General features: G+C 39.6%; 1 protein-coding gene across 8 annotated transcripts in view; it reads left to right on the top strand.

Annotated features, from left to right (window-relative positions):
* ZFYVE26 (zinc finger FYVE-type containing 26) overlaps positions 1–21,761 on the top strand; it is a 58,774-nt gene that overhangs the window by 13,872 nt on the left and 23,141 nt on the right. For 4 of the 8 annotated variants that reach the window (XM_026084548.1, XM_026084549.1, XM_026084551.1 and 1 more), the window contains 17 exons: positions 2,542–2,745; positions 3,374–4,027; positions 6,309–6,398; positions 7,115–7,180; positions 8,480–8,631; positions 10,011–10,209; positions 10,531–10,794; positions 10,977–11,096; positions 11,357–11,524; positions 12,493–12,720; positions 14,156–14,249; positions 15,033–15,772; positions 16,398–16,594; positions 17,470–17,574; positions 18,150–18,272; positions 19,519–19,695; positions 20,920–21,166. In XM_026084548.1, the coding sequence (XP_025940333.1) occupies positions 2,542–2,745; positions 3,374–4,027; positions 6,309–6,398; positions 7,115–7,180; positions 8,480–8,631; positions 10,011–10,209; positions 10,531–10,794; positions 10,977–11,096; positions 11,357–11,524; positions 12,493–12,720; positions 14,156–14,249; positions 15,033–15,772; positions 16,398–16,594; positions 17,470–17,574; positions 18,150–18,272; positions 19,519–19,695; positions 20,920–21,166 (3,828 nt within the window). Of the gene's footprint in view, positions 1–807; positions 944–2,541; positions 2,746–3,373; positions 4,028–6,308; positions 6,399–7,114; positions 7,181–8,479; positions 8,632–10,010; positions 10,210–10,530; positions 10,795–10,976; positions 11,097–11,356; positions 11,525–12,492; positions 12,721–14,155; positions 14,250–15,032; positions 15,773–16,397; positions 16,595–17,469; positions 17,575–18,149; positions 18,273–19,518; positions 19,696–20,919; positions 21,167–21,761 lie in introns of those variants that run through there. The other 4 variants (XM_026084556.1, XM_026084550.1, XM_026084554.1 and 1 more) reach the window with 2 other exon arrangements.

Genomic DNA, 21,761 nt, shown 5'->3' with positions numbered 1-21,761 from the left:
CAGGAAGACTAAAATTTGTTAGAGATCAGAAAGCTGTAACTTTTTGCGCCTTGTTCCGTTTATGGATAGGAATTTGTACATGCATAATGTCAGCTTGAGTTACACTGACAGCTCTTAGTGATGGATCTTACACAGATTTTCCAAGCTGCCTAATGGGAAGCAGTTTTCTCTCCTTTCAATATCAGATTGAGATGGTGGTTTCTAGTCCTGTTTTTACAGGCCTTGTTGTTAAATTATGATAACTGTCTTGAATAAGTCTTAAAAGACTTTATAATTGAGATTGTGTATCGATCTCCTGTCTTAGTGTCCTGCTTTTTGAAATTAATGGTTTTGGTGGTAATGTTGGGTTTTAGTCAGTCTTCATGTTTTAAATCTATCCTGCTGGAATTCTGTCAGAAATCTCTCAAAGACAGGAAGAGGTAGGCCTACCAGATCATCTGGGAGCTGCATGGCTGTGGCAAAAAATTCTAGCTCTAGTTTCTCTTCTTCTTTTGGATCACTTCAATTTACAGAACTAGTTAATGGAAGACAAGCCCTTGCTTTCTTTTAAGCCCAGTGATTAATGTAAAAGTCAGACATTTCCATAAACTGTTGAATAGAATCTCCTTTATAATAATGTATTCTGAAATTTAAAGGGAGGAGAGGAGCCTTGAAGCTTTTGATTTGTCTGATCTGATGGTGTTAACAAGCTTTTTTCCTCCCCTCACCCCACTTACTTCCTCTTCTTCAGTTTCAGTCTTGCTGCTAACAGGCAGCTGTGTGTCAAGATGAAGTGGTCCTTGTTAACAGCTCTGTGCAGGCACCCCTCGCATCAGTGTGTAAGCCAAGCTTGTGAGCCATCATGCCAATGGAGAAAGAAAAAAAAAAAAAAAGAATTGCCAGAAACTTCCCCATGAGTTATATAATTCAAGAATAAAGTGTTAATATTTCTGGGGTAGGAAAAGTAAGTGCTTACAGTTATACARTAGTTTCAAGGAAAGGGGTTGGTTTAGGCACAACTTTTGCTACAGATGTGCTCCATCTAAGCCCTTCCATGAAGGAGGCAAAACTATTAAAATTGTATCAGATTATCAGTGTATATCTTGTAGTATCTCCAGCAAGCATAGTATCTCCAGCTAGTCTATTTTCACAGACCTGTATTTGTCAAATCTCTGGCTTCAGTAGCCTGAAGTCCTCTTACGACAGCAGTGGTGAGAACTTTTCAGATACTACATATTAGTGTAGAGCTCCTGGCGCATTATAGCATTACCATGTCTGTATAGGTTCTGAGCAGGACTCATATTTGGGTATTTCTTCAGTTCTATCTGATATGTATGTTATAGTTTCCACCATTGCTGCTGTTTAGAATTGCAGTGACAGGGAATAGTGGGCTTTAGACTGTGCACTCCATTTGTCTTGGGTTTTTTGTAGTTTGAAATGAATTCATGTTGGTGTTTTAATTTGAAACTATGCTCAAGCCATGTGGATGACAGTGCTGAAACATTTCTAGATAATGCTCTTCAGTTCCTATGTTTGGATGGGGTATTACCAGTGCATCAAACCAGTGCTCTGTTTAAAAAAAAACATCATGAATGCTTCCCCTGCATGACCAAGAGGCAGAGGGGCAGTGTATGCTTTGTATAAGAATGCTGTAGGATAGCAGAGTCCAATACTGATTTAATAGTCTTGTCACTGATTTTTTTTTCTTTTTTTGGACAACTTTTGCATAGTAGTTTGGTAATTCATCTGAAATCATAATGAAAGAATTTGTCTCTATTGCCTTCCTGGGTGAAGGGAACGATGATACATCTTGCACGTTATTTGCAGCTCTGCTGTTTCGCTATAGTAAGGAGGGACCATGTGGCTAGCATGTGACACCTTCTCTCCTCCAAAAAAAAAAAAAAAAAAAAAAAAAAGCAAAAGGGGAAGAAGTGGATCATGTAGTACTTCTAAGTTGCCTTTATCATGCCTATCATATGGTTGGGGGGGGGTTGTTTGTTTGGATGTTTTGGGTTTTTTTGCTTTGTTTTTAGTATAAGTCAGTTGCCATTTGTATATGATTGGTTTGTCTAGCCATTATGGATAGAGTCAAATCACAATATCTATTTATTAGTACAAATCTGTAGAAGTGGTGGTACTCTAGTCTCATTGCCGGTCTACACTATTTGTCTATTTGTTATGTAATAGAACACAAAGTCTAGGTTGCTGGGAACAGATAGGGCCTTGTGTTGTAAATGCAGCAGCACAGCTTAACCACATACTTGTAATGAGACTTATTCGTGAGCCAATTTTGATCATTCTGTGTTGTAACCTGTCCTGCAACACAAACTGGCAGAAAATTTCCCTTTTAAAAAGGGATCCAGACTTGATTTTTCTTTATGCTTTTTTTTTTTTTTCTTGTTGTTGTGAAGTAACAGTGGGGTAGAGCAAAGCTGGGATGCAGTTGACTCTGAGGAAGAAAGAGCAGGAAAGCTTTGCTGTGTGGAAACAGCAGGAGAGAATTAATCTTTTGTTTTCTTTTTCTGACCCCCTATTGCCCCACACCCTTGTTTCCCTCCACAGTGGCACCAGTTCCTAACATCCTGAATCAGCAACGCAATCTGGCACTCTTTCGAGCATTTTGCGCCATGAAGTATGCTATCTATGCTCTCTGTGTGAATTCACATAAATATTCCAAGTGCAAAGATTGTGTGCGCAACCTTCTTGGTGATATCCCTGAAGACGCAACTCCTGAAGAACCGGCAGGTGATCGGCCTGCTTTCTCAGGTTCAATAGCTACTGTTTCTGGGCTCTGAATTGTCATTTAGTATTAGGATAATAGTACACCCTGCACACACACAATGTTTTTACTCAGTGGGCTATGAATGCTTTGCAAACAAGTCTGTCTGAGACTGGATCTTGTCAAATGCTTGAATCTTTCTGCAAGCAGAGACAGTTTTGGGAGTAGTGTCTTGTGATATTGGCATTTCTGTGAGGTGTTGTTACCTTTAGTAATAATAGATATGGATAAGCTACCTGCCTCGTTCTAAAGCATTTAAGGTAATTGTATTAAAAATACAGTGCAAGAAGAAAGTGGTATTAGATATAGGATAGTTGAAGCAAGTATGCTTTTGTAAGAGCTCATCATTTCCCAGAGCCAAAATTGATTTAATGGTTAAAATGGGTGTAGTCTGAATTTGTACATCATTGTACAAGGTAATAATTGCAAGGGGGCACACTGGCCTTCTAAATATAAAACACTGAACATATAGGTACTTGATTTGTAGAGGAATGATCACCTCTGAAACACTGGGACAGTTCCCTGTTCTAGCATTTCCTTGGAGGGCAGAGGTGGGAGGAAAGATGTCCTGGAAAATGTTGTAAGTGTTCTTTATTTTTATTTTTACATATACAGATTGCTCATCAGTCTTTCCTCAGTACCTTGTGAAATGTCAGCAGTTCTTAAGGAGTGTTCCTGCTCCTCTGCGCCTGGAGCTTCTGGAGAACATCTTCTCCTTGCTTTTTGTTTCCTACAGTGACCTCCATACTGAGATCCTCCAACCTGAGGACTATGCAGAGGAGGATGATCTTGACAAAAAAAGTTTTACTGTGAGTGTAGAAGGCAGTGCTAGCCGACAGTCTTCCACCTCAGAAAGTCCACAGCACCTAACAGAGGCTGAAAAGAAATTAGAGAGGCACCTGCTAGCTGCTCAGACGGTCCACTTGGATACTCAAGCTTTTTCTGACTCAGAGTTGAGTAGCAAAAGCTGTAAATCTTCTCAGCACAGCTATCTGGATCTGAAACACTTCACCAATGGTGTCACTGGATTTTTAGTTGATGATGTGGCCATGGATGCCTTCCTCACGTTGCTCCTCAACCACCTGGAAGAAATTCAGAGTTCTCTCCCATGGGACTCCAGTAACGTGCTTCGTGAAGAGCTGGAGCTTGTCGAGTGCTTGAATCTTTCTGCAAGCAGAGACAGTTTTGGGAGTCGTGTGTTGCAATTTTCCAAACACCTTTCTGAAGCTCACTGGCGATACAAAGTGGTGATGAGTAACAGAAATGCAGGTAGGGTTCATATTAGGTGCTTTCTAGTGGTATTGATACTATTCTGTTGCCGCTCTCCATGCAGTGCCCTCAAGACTAAATTCCCTGAGCATGTCAGTGAAGGGGCACATTTTGGTGGATAATAGGAGGGTGCCCTACTTAAAGATCGCCTGGTTCTTGCACCATTCTTCAGTGTGAGTGATCTCTATTCTAATAAAAAAGTTTGAGGCTTTTTTTTTTTTCCTTCTCTTTTTGGACACATTGCTTCAATTTGCCTTTTTTCTACCTCTTAACCACAAGTTTTGTTGACAGTACAGTGACACAAAGGGACAAAGTGGTGTAAGATCCAATGCAAGACAGATAGTGCCATCTCATTCATGGACATAGTGTTGATTTAGCCCAGTCTTAGAGCACATTAGAAACATATCTCACAGGGAGTTGTGTTATTCTGGGATGTAGGCCACTCCTCAGGAGTGGCTAGGACAACACACTTAAGGACCTGTTTCCCAGCCTTGTCCATATCCTATCACTTCTTAGCACTGCTACTGTCAGATTTTTGCTTGTATAGCGCTGTGACTTATTGTGTATCTCGGACCGTGCAAAGTCCATGTCCCAAAAAACACTGGGCAGCAGAGTAGCGTGGGCATCAAGCCTTCCAAGCACAGGAGCTTGGTTGGTGGAGGGAAGGTCATTTAGATTCTGGGGGTCTGGCTGAAGTGCACAGGTACAAGTTTGGCACTGACCTCAACCTGGCAGTGTTTGTTTCATAATCCCAGCTGTGTGACTGGAATCAGGTCATCTTAGCCCTTGTTGGTAACAGTCCCTTCAGAATGACACTACTAAAACAGGCCCCTGCTGCCTTCTAGCTGTTATCCTGCTCTTAGGAAAGGAGATCTTCAAAGCATTCTTATAGTGTCTCCAGCCTAGATGGTAAAATATTTAAAATGCAAATGACTCCCTCAGAGCTGAAAGCCATGAAGGACATACCAGTGTTTGCCAAGCTACTGCTTTCTTTATGCAGTTCTCAGAGTTAATGTGGTTCCATAAATGACTCAAATTTGCAGGCAGCTGACTTAGAACTCTTTTCTTTGCTGCAGACCCTGTCTGCTTATTAGCTGTAGTTTCCACCTCTTAAAGGGGCAGGAAAGCAGTCTCCCCAGTCACTGGTAATGACACCAGCTCCAGACTTGCCTTAGGTTCAACTTTATTTACACATTTGGTAGAGAGCTGATGTCTCACTGGCCTGGCCCTTTCAGATAAGTATCTTCAATGAAAGGTGAATGATAGTCTTGAAAGGTGAATGATAGTCTTGAAAGGTGGGCTTAGCTCTCAGAAGAATCTGGTGACAGTCCAAAATCTGATGAGTTCAGAGCATCTGGGGATGACTGATACAATCACTCATTACACTAAGCTCAAATGAGTCTGAGAAAGGGCCTTTCCAGACCTGTGTTTAACCACTTTTGAAGTCTGCTCTTATAAAGGAATGGGTTTGATGGGGCTGAGGAACTCAAGGCAAGAGTAGCATCCAGGAACAAGTCTACAGTTTCTAAGAAATGTTTTGGTGTGCTGTAGTTGAGATGAACTCTTGGAGTGGGTTGCTCTGATGTGTTTCCTTTTGGCCAGTTGCCTGAATGTTTCAGCAGGCAGTCCTCAGTCCTTATACTGAAAAGGACAGTAGCTTTCTGTGGGGTTCTGTACTGTTTAGTGTTAACTTCTGTCAACAAATGAGAATAATTATTTTGGAGAACATCTTCCAAGGAAAGGCAGCTGACTTTCCTTGACATTGCATGTCTCTTAAAAATTTTTGTCCCAAGGGTCGCACCCTGTTACTTGTTCAATTTCAGAATTGTTGACTAGGTTAGGGTTCTTAGTACCCTGTAGTACTGAGGAACTGAGTTTGATTTGTCATTATGGTTTTCCTAAAACATCTGTTTTACTATTTTCATTCCTACTATTTTTGCTTGTTTCTAGTTGTGTATGGGCTTAGACTTTGCCTGTTTTTCTGTATAGTTGTACTCATTAGTGGAAAGTACAGTCCCTTCTAAGCAATATTAGATATGCAAGTGAAAAAACACAGTATTAGTTGAATTGCATCAAAATTACTCGAAGGAGCTGTTTTAGACTTTACTGCAAATGAGCCCTTTAGCTGAGATCAAGTGCGTTTCCTTTGTTTGGAGGCTTGCCATCAGAGCTCTGCCTATGTAGATGTACAGGTAGACTCTTCAAGGTAGACAAATAGTTGTGTTTATGTCCTGTCCAGCTATTTGGTAAGGCTTTTGTGTTTAAATTTATCTTTTCACAGAACATCAGCTTGCAGCATCCAGACGATACTGCTCTTTAATCAGATGCTCCAGCTTAAGGAAGCGAAGTAGATCTCGAAGGTACAAAACAGGTGGGTTGAGAAAATGACTTAAAGAAGACATCTCTGAAGTGCACATCRTATTGCTGAGCTCTCTTAGCTGAATGCGGTTAGATTTACTGGACAGGAAGTAGCGAACTAGATTTAGTTTACTAACTGGTTTAAAGTGTCGTAATCCAGTTCTACTCGGATTGATGTTGTTTTCCTAAAGCCTACCTGCACAACTAAAAGATAACTCATTTTAAATTGAGGTAAGGAAACAACTTCTTTCATACATAACCTGATTTTTGAGGGGGAACTTGCAACTACAATACCAATTCTTCTGTTGTCTCCACTATATCCAATGACTGTTATGTTTGAATTCATAATCACTGTAGTACCTAAGATACAAATTTACAGGAACCTTTGTGACTTAAATTCACACCCTCAGGAGAAAGTTGGCTCCCTCCCCCCTTTTCAACTTTGTTCTTCAAAGATAAGGCTAGTTTTGGAGTGGGATATTTCCAAATAAGATGCTTTAAAGTATCTGACATTAATCACTGGGCAAGAGACTTTGATGGGGTGGCCCAGCATTTTCTTCAAATCAGTGGGTTTTTTGCATTTATTATAGACCTCAGTGATGGCTCATTTGTGAGGTACTCTTGAAGATCTCTTGCGATTGCCTTACCTGCTATTTGTAGTAAATTGTGATTACCTTGTCTGGTCAAAGTATATTTCATGGGCTGTTTTTGATTTGTTTTTCATTTTAGGGAAAGAGGGAACTTCCGGTCCATCATTAGAAAGTACAAGTAGTGAGCTGAGCACCAGCACCTCAGGTATTAAGCCACAAAACAAGAATTGCTCTGTTTTGTCAATGTGTCCTGATAAAGTATTTGCTTGATTCTTGAATTACTGCTCTGTGCAGGACAAAATTAGAACTCTTTGATTCTTAGAGCTCCCACCTTTGGCAGAGTTTTCTCTAGTTAAATAGTATATATTACTTCTCAAATAAGAGAAATTTTTTTTTCTTGGTGTTTTTTCAGAAAAACATCAAAAAAGGTAATAGATTGGTAGTGAATGTATGTTTTGCATTACTCTTTTTCTTCCAAACTTAAGTATGAAGCAGTGCAGTTATTTTTCTCAGGGCCATATCAGACTCCTGAAAATAAATTTTTATATATATAAAAAATCTCTCTMTATATATGTATATCTATACATACATATATAATTGTGATCCTATTAAACTTGGCAGCTAACTTTCTTCCTTTGTTGTTGTGCATACATGACAAGCATGATGACTCAGCTGAAACAACCTACTGCAAAGCTTGTGCTGAGCAATGGCTGTTGCGGAAGTTTGAACTCAGTCTTTACAACTGAGATTTTGAAAGGGTGCAACAGTGAAAGTTGTGCTAATGCTTAGCCTGAACAGATTGCAGATACCTTTCAAAATTACTTGCCACTACTGACATCTTGTTCTCATTTTCATGTTGACTTTACTAGTTTTCTTTGTGCTTGTTAGCTTTTACGTTAATTGTGGGTTTTGCCTGACTGTCACTGGTTGGCTGTTCCGGGGTACCTAGTTTGAATTATGCAGTATAAAAATTTCAGTGAATTTTTTTGATAGAAGGTATGTGTCTGTTATATCCATAGATGTTTTTTAGTTTTTCCTGTGAAAGAAGAAATGTTGTTGCCACGCTGAGTGACAGAAGGTCTTGTGTTTTGGGGTTATGATCTCTTGGCTGGCTTCGAAAGCTAGGACTCATTGCCAGCCTCTGTCTTGGATTCTGAGGAATCAGTGAATCTGTCTTAGATTGTTGATTTATTTGGTCCAGTACTTGAGACTTTTCCCTCTATCAATATTGAACCAGTGCCCTAGCATAGCATCTGCATTATATAGCTGCTAAGCAGTGTTACATTTGGATGAGAAGCGAAATTAAGGTTCTGACCAAATAGTCAAATCTTATGAGAATTTTTAACAAGGGGCTTATATTGTCTGCTTCACACTAAAACTGTTTGTAAACTCTGTTCCTGTATCTTTGTGTTAAATGTAAGAAGTACTGTTATCTGATAATTGGCTATTATCTGATGAAATGTTTTCTCATAATAGTATACTGATTAATTCTCTTGTCTTGAAGAGGGAAGTACCAATAATGTGTCTGGCTGGAGTGATCTGGAAAGTAGGATGAGACCACAGCAGCAAAACTCCCTGATTCCTATGATGCTTTCCCCACCAGAATCACTCCTAGTTTCTTGTGTTTTGAGAGGAAACTTCATAGAAGCCCATCAGGTAAATGAGCTGCATATATTTTGTGCAACTTAGAATCTAATTTGGTATTGGCATTTGTCTTTGTGACAGCTGATGAAGTTCACACTCCTTCTGCATTAGCAAGCACAGAGCTGAAGCATCTGTTTGAAGCAAAAGAGTGACTTCAGCAGTAAAAATATGTGAAAGGAGCAAAGATATTCCAAGATGACATTGCAAGGAGGCTACTGTGGTGTTTTGGGTTGGTTTTTTTTTTTGCCCCCTCCCCTTGTGTTTAAAAAAAAAAAAAAAAAAAAAACTCCTCTGAACCTAGGTTTTCAAAGCATGGAAATATTTGATCAAAGCTGACTGTTTCGTGTATCAACCGAGTGAAGGAGAAGGTGAAGAGCTCACATGAAGTCTCTTGAAGAAGCAGCATTTGAGCTGCTTACTGTAGTCAGTGAATCAAAACCATGACTCTGCCCCCTTTAAGCTCAGCAGTAACATGCAAATGTATTCCCTACCCAAAGTGGTGAGTACATTTATTTGAAGGTGTGCTGAGGCTAAATTCACAGTGCTAGAAATAAGCAAAAAGACTTGTAATTACCCGTCTGCATACCTGTAATTCTTTACCCCCTCACAGTTGTGCATACCTTTCTGTATGTGGCTTTTGGGCTGATGCTCTGAAAAAGCATCTTGAAGTGCATCAGCAATTGGATCCTCTGTAAAAAGCAGTGACCTGGCTGAGTTTGAGATAATACTATCACAGCAGTTGGTATCATTAAAGCATTGCATCAGCAGCAGTTGACTGCCCAACTCATTAGTTTTGTTTGACTGCAAACGTACTACTTCATCTTTTCCCTACTTACAGGCTCAAGAAGCATCTATATTCCTTTGTTACTCTGAAATTCAGTATCTCTCATGGTAAAGAATTCAAGCTTGGTTTGCATTTTGCTAATGGCTTGATAGTAGGAACTTAACTTGCACAATTGTGCAAGTTATCTGCTCTATGTTTAAATATCTAGAAGGTATCCCTTGCTGAATAAGAATTTGTTCAAAGTAGTTTATTTTGGACACATTGCTTGCTAGATTTTTCTCATTACCTGATATATTGAAATCCTGAAGCATAGTTCTGAAAGATAGATATGCAGATGAATTCAAATCTTGTCTTGTAGCACATAATAGCTGAGTTTTATAAAAAATAGTTGAAAACAGTCTCTAAGGCACTATTCTTCAGGCACTTAAAACTCTTGGGGGAAGAAAATGCCATTTCAGCCCACTGTTGCTGTGTGCATGTTTTTCAATTAAAGTATCTATTTTATTTTATTCCTTCCGATCCCCTCCAAAAAAAACCCCAAACTCTTTGACCTTTGAAAACTTCTTTTGCTATGCTCTATAATTACATTTATTGTTGTTCTTGAAAGGTGGCTTTGATGTTTAATCTGGATACTTCATCCTGTTATGGTGAGTTGGTTTTCATGGAGCGCTACCAAGAGGTGGTACGAGAGATGGCCAGAGTGGAGCACAACATTGAGAATCAAACATCAGATGGCACTGGAGGCATCAGGAAATCTGGCAGTGGTCGTTCAACACTTCAGGCTATTGGGAATGCAGCAGCAGCTGGTAAGGACTGGATTTCTTTAGTCCCATTCATCAAAGGTAAAGAAGTGGAAAACGGGGAAAAACAACTTAAATACTGCCTTAAGTGTGATAATTGCTCAGAATAGTAAGTGGGTCATCTTTGACAGAGAAAGAGACTGAGAATGCTGGAATTTGCTGTTGATGCCCAATTGGATTTGTTTGATCCACTCTGCAGGAATTGGTCCATGAAGCAGACCACCTGTTGAAGTACATTCTTAAAGAATTAGAAAATCCTATCCATGGTAGGATCTAAGATAAATATTCCATTTAATTAATGATGGTGTGTTTTGCTTACTTATGTAGGCATGGTATTTTATTCCATCTCGGATGTTACTGATAAATTACTTGCAACTTCTGGAAGTCTTGCCCCTACTCTCCAAGAAAACTTCTGGACCAGCAACATCCAGCTCGAGCATACTGATCCTCTGCGGGAAGTTCTGGAGGACCTCAGTCCTTCAGCAATGGCAGCATTTGACCTAGCTTGTACTCAGTGCCATCTCTGGAAGACTTGTAAGCAGCTTTTGGAAACAGCAGAAAGAAGACTGTACAATAGCCTTGAAACTTGGGGTAGGCTCTTGATTTTTCTGTTCATCAATAGGGGCATGGAGGTGAAAGATGCCTTTATATGCTGTGCTGTTTGTGCAAATACTGGAGTCTTACTGAAATTTCGTTTTACGTTTTCATATTAGTTTCTCCCTTTTTCCACTCCTAACTTTTATTTTGCCTCCTTTGTCCAATGTCTTTTCTAGGCCACAGACCTGACTTTGTTTTACTGCACTCTGAAGGTATAAAGGGCTTCCCAGCAGTTCTTCAGCAAATCAATAAAATTCTCAACTATTCCTGCACGTCACAAGGGCAGTCCAAGTCAGGTAGTATGCTTTGCTGATACAATTTTCCGTTTGAATGTGCTTATTTCAAATTCTTGTCTTCTATTGAGATGGAAAATTTGAACTTTCCGTGTTTTTTGGCTTCGTGTTTAAAACAACAACAAAAAAGCTCAATTCTGAATCAACTGTGAACAACTCTGATTTTGACAAACTAGTTATAATTTTTAGTTCTGCAGGTCTTTTTCTGTGCAAAGATACTTCCATTTTTTGTGTAGTTGTTATTTCTTTCTCTTTGTTTATAGAGATCTCAGATGAGAAAATAAGTAGTCATTTTCGATGCAGTATTGTAGACCTTCTTCTGCAGGCTTGCTACCCTTCCTTGACAGAAGAAAGTATTACTAATGAGATTGTTTTATCACAACATCTCGATCAAATTCTAAAAGCACTGACACGTGTTGAATATTCTGTAGGTGAGTTAATTTTGTGATCATGAAGACTAACAAATGCATCTAAATTTTGTGGTTTGTCCTGTGTGGTGTTTTGTTTTTGTTAAGCTGTCTGAAACTGAAGTGCATGGGTGCAATCCAAAAAACTGTAAACCTAGTAGTAATGCTCTTTTATGTATGCATAAATATATGTATTTTCTAAATCACAAATATAAGATATAAAAACTTATCTCTAATTCTTATAACCCAAGCATTCTTATCAGAGCTAAAATTGGGAACTTACCAGAGAAGAAAATGTAAATGAGTATATCTGAGGTTATTACTTTTGCTATTTTTATCCAGTCCTAACAAGGAATTCTTTAAATGTATTTTAACCTGACAGCTTGTAGATAATCAGATGTCTTCTTCCTGTTGCTTTTTCCTTTGTTTTTATAAAAGTGGATACACTTGTAAAACTATTGTAACATAATGTACCTTCCAGTTTTCATAGGGCTATCGAAAAACTTTTTTAGGAATGTCTTCCAGGGTTTTAGAACTACTACAGCCTTTTTGCAAAGCTCTTTTGCGTTTTATAGCACTGGAGTTTTCTTCTCTGCCCCCTTTGCTGTCCCTCACCCCATTCATCAAACTTCTAAATGGCGTATAGATGTTCATAAAATATTTCAAGATCTTACTATTAATGAGCAAAAAGTTAGGAGAGCTAAATGTTTGAGGGCATAAGGACTGGTCAACAGCTGTGTCTTGGAATAAGTTTGTGTTAACACCACACAAGTAGATATATTTCAGGCTTTTCTAAGCTGCTAGAGGCAAGGTTATCAGTTTAGATGAACTATTGATTTATTCTGCTGTGAAAACTTCTATTGCTTTCAGTAAAATTTTAATGTCCAGACTGCAGGCTGTAATTGTAGAGAAGAAATTAAGCTAAACATCTTTATTTTTTGGCATTTAATTCTTATTTGAATCTTGAATCTGCATCTTTTCTCTTCAACCAGACTCCAAAGGGAGCCTGCTTAGCACCTTGGTAGAACAGGCCTCTCTGAAACCTTTGGAACTGGAGAAACACCCAGTTTGGAATCAAACCCAGCTCCTGCTGAAGACTATTGACCAATATATCCAAACCACGCCAGAGAGCAGCACAAAGACAAACTTTGTGAAGACCTTCTTTGATTATATTACTACACTGGCTGCTGTTGTATTACGAAGCCTGAATGCAGAGCTAGGTAAGTGATTTCTGCTGGAAAGCCTGACCATAGGTGAAGTTACCCAGAATGCACAGTCTGGCCTGCTTCTGAAAAGTAGCCATGTGAAAATGGGTCCTTGCCAAACCTATTGACTACCTATGCATAGTCGGATTTTTTTTTCCATTTCTATTGATTATCGTTGTTGTCTTTTTTTTTTATTAGTATTATTTATTTCTTAGTGGCTGGATCACCCACAGCTAAGACGGTAGTTGATTGCACTGGGAAAATCAGAATGGTAATGTTAAGTGCAGACCCAGATTCTGCTTTTTTTTTTTTATGAACATTTCCTCCCCACCCCCCAGCCCTCCCAAATTCTGACCACTACCCCTGTAAGGAAAGACTGACTTATGCATCCAGTGGATTAGCGTTCTGTGTACTTCCTAGCTCTCTTAAAGGCAACCTAGGCCCCACTGCTCTAGAGGGACAGGAGGAGAGTGTTTTAGAAGGCTGTGTGCAGGTAATCAGACAGAATTTTTATCACTGAATCAAATGATGATGGTGGTTCATGAAGAGAAATGCATCATCAGCGTATATAGTTGTTAGAAGGAAAATACTGTCAACTGATAGGAGAAAAATGCTTTGTGTTTTTAAAATAGAATTCAGTTTAGCTGCACTAATGCAAAATACCACAGTACTGGTTTTAGAGAGTGTAAAGGATAAGGGAAGAGGAYAAAGAACCATTTTCAGACATGCTGGTTCAGCTCAGGCTGCTATTATGCCAGCAGTAACTTCTATATGGACATGATTCAATCCCCAAGAACTTACTGCGAAAACCAAAAAATGTGTGATATTTAAAGACTGAGTTAGTCTTGTTGCACTAGAAGGTAAAAGGCGAAGATGAGTTTGAGAATCTGCTTACAGTTACTCAGTGGTCAGTACAAAGGCATTTCAGCAGTGCTGGCCAGGGTTTTACTCCATTTTTAAAAGTACCTGTACTTCTGTGTTGTTTTTACCTCCCCCTCGCCATCTCCTTTGCTCGCCTGGATCTGATTAGGGCAGAGACTCTTTAATCTATATCCAGAGAATCCTCAGAAACTAATACTGTATGTGTTCTGTCTCTCACTACAAATGCATGTTTTAGTTAGAGGTTGAAGTAAAGTTGCTAAACCGATTGTACCATTGTACCTAGATCTCACTTAAAAGCCAATGACACTCCATAAAGCACTCTATTCTGGTAACACATCCAGTAAAATGTGAGCCAATGATGCAAAGTTTGAAAGGCATMTCATAATCATAAATGCCTTGTAGTTTGCTCTGGACTTTACCTCACTTATGTGAATGCGGACCTTTGAATGTCGACAAAGAAGCTTCAGATTCAGGCTTTTAAAACTTGTGTTTCTGAAACAAGACTTGGTTGATGTATTCAGCTAATGTGTTTTCTTATAACAGATGTTCTGTCTTGATCTATCTGCAGAAGTGAAAGTGGGAAATCCTTTCATACTGTTACAGCAGAGTCCATCTCACCTGCTCTCCCAACTCGTGTTTGAGAAACAGGTTCATCCTGACAGGTTGGTGCTTTTCAGGTATACTTACCTAGGTTGATTTAGTGTTGGTGAGTTTGGACCTCAACCAAGATTGAAGTCTTCTGTGGCTACTTAGCACAGGCTATACAGTCTCCCTTCGCTCTGTCGCACCAGCAGGTCACTTAATGCTGCAAGGGTTAGTGTGCAGAGAGGAGCATAATCACTGGCTTCTCGACCAAAATAGCACTGAAGATTTTTGCTAGTTAAAGCTACAGCTTCATATTTTTGACAGTTGCTGTCTGTTGGGGAAAAAAAGTGCCTCTGTGTGTACTTTTTTTAATTTAATCTGTGACAGTTGAGAGCAGTAGACTTGCATCTTAGAAGTATAACAAAATAAAATAGACCAACAGAGCTTCTTAGGAAGACAGCTGTCTTGCACTGGCCTGTTGGTAGACTGAGTAATTGAAGTTGTTTTTGTCACAAACAAATTGGGCTGTCATGGAAAGTTTCCGATTTGAGATTTGACAAAGTAGCTCTTAAAAAGGTTTAGCACTAATAGTAAACTGTTTTAGTATGTGGCATTTAGATAGAAGTTAGTGTTTGAGAAGTAAGTTCCACTTCTTTAAAGGAATGGCAGCGTAAGATCTGAATTATCATCCTTGTGCTGTATAAATTTTCTCATACAGGGTAAATGTAGGATTTGGACTCTTCCTGTGAAGGATATAAGGGGCTTGTATTTGCAGAATGCTTGGAAGGTTTATGAAAGCAGATAATTGTAGAGTACTGTTCCTACACTTTGAGTAAGCTGGTTCTGTTTCAATCCTGCAGGCTTTCTTCCCTTTTGGCTAAAGAAGAGTTGAACTTGAATGTGCAGCAAGTTATTGTTAACTGTTGCTGTGAACCACTCTCCTTGTGCAGTGCAAGGCAAAACAGCCAGACAATGTCCATTCTGGCAAACATAAGCAGCCTAGCACGCTTGTATGCCTACAACTGCCTGCCAGATGTTGAAATACCTATCCATAATCCTGCCACAGCTTCTGAGGATGTCTCCACTCAGGCCCCATCCTCTGTGACTGACTTGAACCAGAGCACACTCACTGCCTCCTCCCTGGACTTCCTAAAGTCTCAGTCAAGGCTAATGGCCACAGTGGCATGTTTAAGTGCATCTAATGTACAGAAAATTCCTAAATCCAATTTATCATGGATGGAATTTCGGGGCAARCGGGAGGTGCCATTAGGTTTGGAACAGATTTCCAGGGAGTGTGAGGCACTGTTGAAGGAATTCTCAGTACTGGAACGATTTCTTCTTACTATGTTTGAGCCACTTCAGAATCAGCAGGAGGAAGGCAGCAGTTTGGCTAGTGTCCTCTGTGGCAAGACGCACGTGTCTCTGGTTCTCCTAGGACTGCATTCCACCACAGCTGTTGAGGTACTAATGGGAGTCTTTGAACAAGCACTTACAGCAAAGGATTGGGCCAGAGCTCTGAAGGTCTTGGATCTATACAGCCAGGGAATGGAGGAGCTGGCCAGTGTGAAGGATGCTGTGCTGGGCTGTGCAGCTGCTGATGGTAAGAAGCATTATGTGTTTTTATTTGTTTGTTTGTTTGTTTTTTAATAAAGAGTACAGCCTGGCACAGGAGGTAGAAACTAAGGACATAGTTGGTGGTCCTTGGGCAAATCTGAAGAACAGAAACTAATCCCTTCCCTTCCCCCATTGTAAACTTGGTTTTGCTGATGGTTTGACTTCTGTTTTACAAATGAGCAAATCCTGACACTAAACTTAATTAAAAAAATAATAATAAAAATTGTACCATAGAACTGGGATGGCTCTGTGGTGTTATTTATTTGTGAAGAGCTGAATACATCAGGAGATGTCAATTATAGTACCGTTAATGGAACATCTCTTGCAGCAGTATTATTGTTTTCCCTTCAAGGGATACATGCATGATGTATCCTGTGAAAGGAGGGGCTGTTGGGAGTCTAAAGACCATAAGTGTCCCATTCTGACTTTCACTACTTCCTGAAAATCTGATGCTTGGGATGAGTCTAGCGTGGCTTTTCCAGTGCTGTACTGTTTTTCTCTTGGTGAGGGCACTCAGTGTGGATAAGGGTTTTCTTTTCTAAACCATAGAAACTGAGCTTCAGACTGATGGTTTGTGGGGCTTTGTTTGTTTGTTTGTCATCCTCCCCCAGGTAAAGATGGTTGGCAGTACTTGTTCCCAGTAAAAGACGCAACACTGAGGAGTAGGCTGGCCCTCCGCTGTCTAGACAAATGGCCCCTTGATGCCTGTTTGGAAATCCTAGCTTATTGCGCGTCTGATTTGGACATAACTGGTGAACTAAAATCCAATCTGCAGAGCAGGAAGAAGGAACTGCAGGTTTATCAGAAGGTACAAAGCCATTCTGTTAAGTAACCAGTAAGACAAAATAGGGAACAGGGAGAGAATATGCATGCCCTTGGAAAAAAACATTGGTTCTTTTTTCATCACAACAGCTTTTCAAGTCTTTCATTCAAAGCAGATCATGTTTTCAGTGCTGTTTAGTATTGGATTTAATATCCAGTTAATGCTCCCCCTCCATCCTTCATAACTTTTCCACTCACCTATTAGACTTCAGGTTTGCAAACACTATTAGACCTAAACTTTTGAGTGAGGCCACTTTTTTCTTTATCCCAAAATATTTGTTTTTCCAGTCTGTACAAATGCGAGAACCTCTGGAAGCTTCCCATGGCAGTTCATCATTTTATAAGACGTGCTGATGTGTCTAGGCATAGTCTATGGGACAAGTGGTCCAATGAATGTCTGTATTGCAAATCAGTGCTTCTAACTGCGACGTAATGTAGATACCCAAGCTAAGTCAGACTAGTTGGCCTGAAGTTCAACACAGACTGGAAAGCCAGACCAAGCAAAAAGAGGAGTTGTGAATTCTGTCTGGCAGTGGTTCAGCTAGCTGAAAGTCACCTCAACTATAGCACTGTTAGTGCTAACAGTGTCTGCAGTATGCATATCTTTTAGAAACTTTGCCTTAGAAATCTGTTTGCACAAAGGCACTCAGAAAACCACACCTCAGAAAATCCTGTAGTTCTTTTTTGGGATAGAAGTGCATTACATCCTTCCAGAAAAGGGGCGGAGATAAGCAAGGGGCCCCTTGTTTAACTTTCTTGGTATGAGGCAACTCATAATGTGATCAGTTCAGCCATTTTCTTAGGCTTAATGGTTATTGTGGATAATGGTTTTTAAAATTTGTGCTACACTAATTTTTTCAGATACTGAATTTGCAAAATGAACCACTGTGGAGTGACTGGCAGGATCTGAAAAGAGCCTGCACTGATGATCCTCAAGCCATCATGGATATCATTCTGAAGGCAAAGGTTAGGCATCTTCATGTGAATGTTATTGAACTAGAACACGTTGCATTTTGGATGGATAAATTTATTGAAAATAGTATTTTAAAACACTGGTCAACAGATTACCTTTTAAGAAATAAATCCTTTATTCAATTCTGTGCTGCAGAAACAGATGCAAATATGTGTTTAATGTCAAGATTTACATGCAAAGAGTCCAATAACTCTTATTCTGAAATACAGCCTGTTCTTTTCTCTTAGAATTTTGAAATCTTTAGTAGTATGGCTTTTGGCATTATACAGGCTTAATTACTTTGAGTGTCAATACCACAGATCCCAGGTAGTGATAGCTAGCTTGAGAAGTGTCTGTCTGGAAAGACTACTTGCCTACTGGGAGATATGAGTATTTTCACTATGGTCTGTGACTGTGGCAAAATTGAATCTCTTCTTTTTCTCCTTGTTGTTTTAACTATTTACTTCTGTATGAGGGAGAGGAATCTAAGCTACAGAATTTCTTGAAGTTCATCGGGACTTTGGAAGAAACAGCTGCATTGGAGGAAGTTGGGTTTTTATTTGTGTTTTTTGTTTGTGTTTTGTTTCAGGATTATGAGTTGTGTGAGGAATGGGGCCACTTGTATCCTGTCCCAAGAGAAAATTTAATCAGCCTTCACCGTGAACACCTCCTCCACTTACTGGAGACAGGAGACATGGAAAAAGCATCGAAGGTAACAGCAGGACTGTTTCAACCTCGCATCTAAAGGTCAAATTAGTTGAGAACAAGGTATCCAAACTTTTGTCGCCATGAGTTACTCGTGTCAAATGGATGAGGGGAGAGGGGAACAGAGCTACCCTCTTCTTTATAAACGTACAAGATAATATGCAGAGTTGCTTAGATCTAAGATCAATGATGCATGCTGAGGTCTTTAGTTTTCTCTGACTTAATGTCAACAACTACTTTTGAGATGTGTTCTGGAGCTGTTGTAGCTCTCAGCCCAAACAGCTCAAACTGTGTAAGGTAGAGCATTCCAGAGACTTTAGGCCAGTCTTGAGAAATACTTTTATTTAACAGTTTATGTGAGGTTTTTAGCCTGTCCTATGTTTTTTCTGCAACTGTGAGAGCTGCACACTGTTTTCTTAAATGCCAGTATTTTTTTCTGAGAACTAAGAAATAATATCATAAAATGAGACTTGTCTGTGTTTTGTCTTTTGTTTTGTCTCTATATTACTTGTTGGCAAATTGCTTTATGGTTATTAGGTTATAGAAGAACTGCTTTCTTTGGCTTATAGGCATTTTGCTGGKTTTTTTTCTCCTTTAAAGGATGCCATTTGCTTAGATTCACTTTCAGAGTCCTGCCTTTCACCCAGTCCACTTAAGTGAAAATATAGCTTGGAGGTCTAGTTTTGGAATGAAATAGTGTAAATGCCTTTATGGCCATTCTAATTAAATCGAAATGTGGGGCCCCTTTTTATTTGAGAAATCATAAGGAAACATTTTTGTGCTGTCTAAGCCAAAGAACCAGGAAGTGAAAGTAATAACAGAAATTGGTCGGTTAGGCTTCAGTGCCCAAACTTAATAAAGTGTAAATTCTTCTGGTTTTAATAATTAGGGGTCACTGCTATTAATGGAGAGAGGGAAATAAAAGTGAAGGCTGTTTTAGACTATATAGGCATTAAAGTACTTAGCAGAGTAGAGCTTTCTCATTGATGCCTCTTCTGCCTCATTCTTTGCTTAATTTTTTGCTTGCTTTAATTATAAATCTATTTTGATTATTAAATGGAGCAATTAGGCAATGAGGTAACCTATAAATGAATGATCTAAATCATCATTATATATATGTAAAAGACTGGTGCAAGTTAAATAAAATGCTTGTAGGACCATCACAGGGCAATAATCTGTCATGGACCATGTGATTTAAAGAGTACTTTCCAGGAATGTAATTGGGATACACTGTATTTTGTCTCTATTTGTAGCTCTTGCAAAGAATAGAAGACCTTGATATTTGCCTTGCCATCAGTGAACAGTCCCTTGATCAGCATCCCAGCTTGGCAGCCTCTCACTTCTTGGCCGATTACCTCACAACTCACTTCTACAGGAACCTGACAGCTGCACGCCATAATGAAATTCAGGCTCTCTATATGGGATCAAAAGTGAGTAAAACTGCTGCATTGTGAGATTTAGAGCAATGTATAATTCTATAAGTATCTGCCTGTAAACTTTTACCAGAGCCCTCTTACTGTATGGGACCTCAGTTCATGAGTCCAGTCCCTACCTGTGCTGACAGCACCAAAGGAAGGTGGAGATGGCTTAAAAGTAGTCTTTCCCTTCACCATCTTTGTAGTTCCTATATTCTGAGGTGATTGCAGCTCGTGGTGTGAACAGAGCATTCTTGTGTCTGAGCTGTGGGGAGTGAAGGACCACAGAGACTAGGAGGGAAATAAAATTGAGGTGCTTATCAGGACGTTTGTTACCTTTGTCCAAGTGAAAAAGAAAGCATCCTAAACTTATTCTCTGATGTGTCAGAAACACCAGGTGTCCTTCCAGTGCTACCACTATTCCGGGTGTAGTAATATGAATAAATATATGTCCGCTTGTGTAGTGGTCTTTGACACTTACATATTTCTTCTAAGGAACTCCCAAATACCTTCCAAAGGTGGGCAATATTATTTCTTTTTCTGGATGGCCATTACCTTTATAGAAGTCATATAGGGTCTGTGTTCCACCTGGGAATAAATGCATTAAGCAGTAGATGCATATGTAAACAAAATGCAGTGCTTTCCATAATAGGTGCTTCTTGCAAGCTGCTACTTGTAGCCCTGTTCCAGTGCTTGGTGCAACACTTCTGTTACATTTGCTGTTTGTTTATGGTCCCTCTTGGAGGACACCGTGTTAACTTGGAAAGCATCCATATTGACTGATCATCTTTCGGAGAACTGCTCTTATTTTTTCCTTTCCATGCTTCCTGAAATGATGGATGTAGTGAAGAGACAAGAGACAAAATTTTAAAGATTGATTGGGCCAATGTTTATTAATAAAGTTTATTTTAATGGGAGAATATGCTCTACCCTACTAGAACATTGCTGTCACAAGGTCAAAAATGCTTTCCCTTTCTCAGCTTTCCCTCTCTGGAGTGAGGCAGTGTTTTATAGAATGTGAAACAGGTCAGGCAGAAGCCAAGTGATTTGTCCAAATTCACTCAGTAATTCTGTAACAGAACTAAGAACAGGCCCAAGAAGTCCCATCTGCATTTCTTAGCCTCTAAATGTTTTTCCATTCCTTGCATCATAAGCAGCTCTGCTAGTTCCTTACCTTTACTCTTACAAAAACCCAGATTTGGGGATGTATAATTTTAATTTTTTTTAATTGTGTCCCAGGTGTTGCTGACTCTACCTGAGCTCTACCGTGTTAACTACTTCCACCTCTCCTCCAGGCCACTGCTCATGCTGGAGCAGCTCCTCATGAATATGAAAGTGGACTGGGTAGCTGTGGCTGTGCAGACACTACACCAACTCTTAGCTGGACAGGAAATTGGCTTTGCTGTAGAAGATATTGATAATTTGCTCTCCAAGTATGCAGAAAAAGCCCTTGACTTCCCTTTTGCATTAAAAGAAAAGAGATCAGGTATTTGTCCTTGAAAATGCTGTTTTTTCCCTTGGCAAAGAAGGGCCGATTTTCCCCCCAAATCATCTCAACAATTGTGCCCACAGCATCTTCCTCTAGTCCAAGACATGTTCTTTAAGTCCTTGCCTTTCTTGTAAGTAGTAGAATCTTAGGCTTGTAAGCTTAAGGATCAACAACTCCAAAAGTTTCTCAGACTTTCCTCTGTTGCTCCTTTTCAGGGTCTCCTTTCTTGTATGTGCTGTGGAATTTCATTTCATTTTGGTTTAATATAAAATCACTGACCACTTCAGCAGTTCTAACCCCTCTCACCCAGCTGCATCTTCCCCAAAATCAAATGGGGATTTAATCTTTCATACTGTTTCCTCCTTCCAGAGCTCTGTACCTTTTATATAAAAAAGACTTTTAAACTTCTAGTTCTATTAATAATCTTTGCATGGCTCCTCTTTCTGTTTTACCAGTCCCTTCTCATCCATGTTAGCTTCAGTTCTCTTGGGCTTGGCTCTCTTTGGTAATTTTAGAACTTGAAGAGCAGAGGGTGCTGCGGATCAAGTTCGGTGCTTTTGTTGACCACACACACACACACACACACACACAC

This window comes from Apteryx rowi, unplaced genomic scaffold (assembly GCF_003343035.1).
Source record: "Apteryx rowi isolate R43461 unplaced genomic scaffold, aptRow1 scaffold_647, whole genome shotgun sequence".
In the NCBI taxonomy this organism is placed as follows: domain Eukaryota; kingdom Metazoa; phylum Chordata; class Aves; order Apterygiformes; family Apterygidae; genus Apteryx; species Apteryx rowi.
The sequence above is the reverse complement of the archived record's forward strand: the minus strand, read 5'-3'. Positions and strand labels throughout refer to the sequence as shown.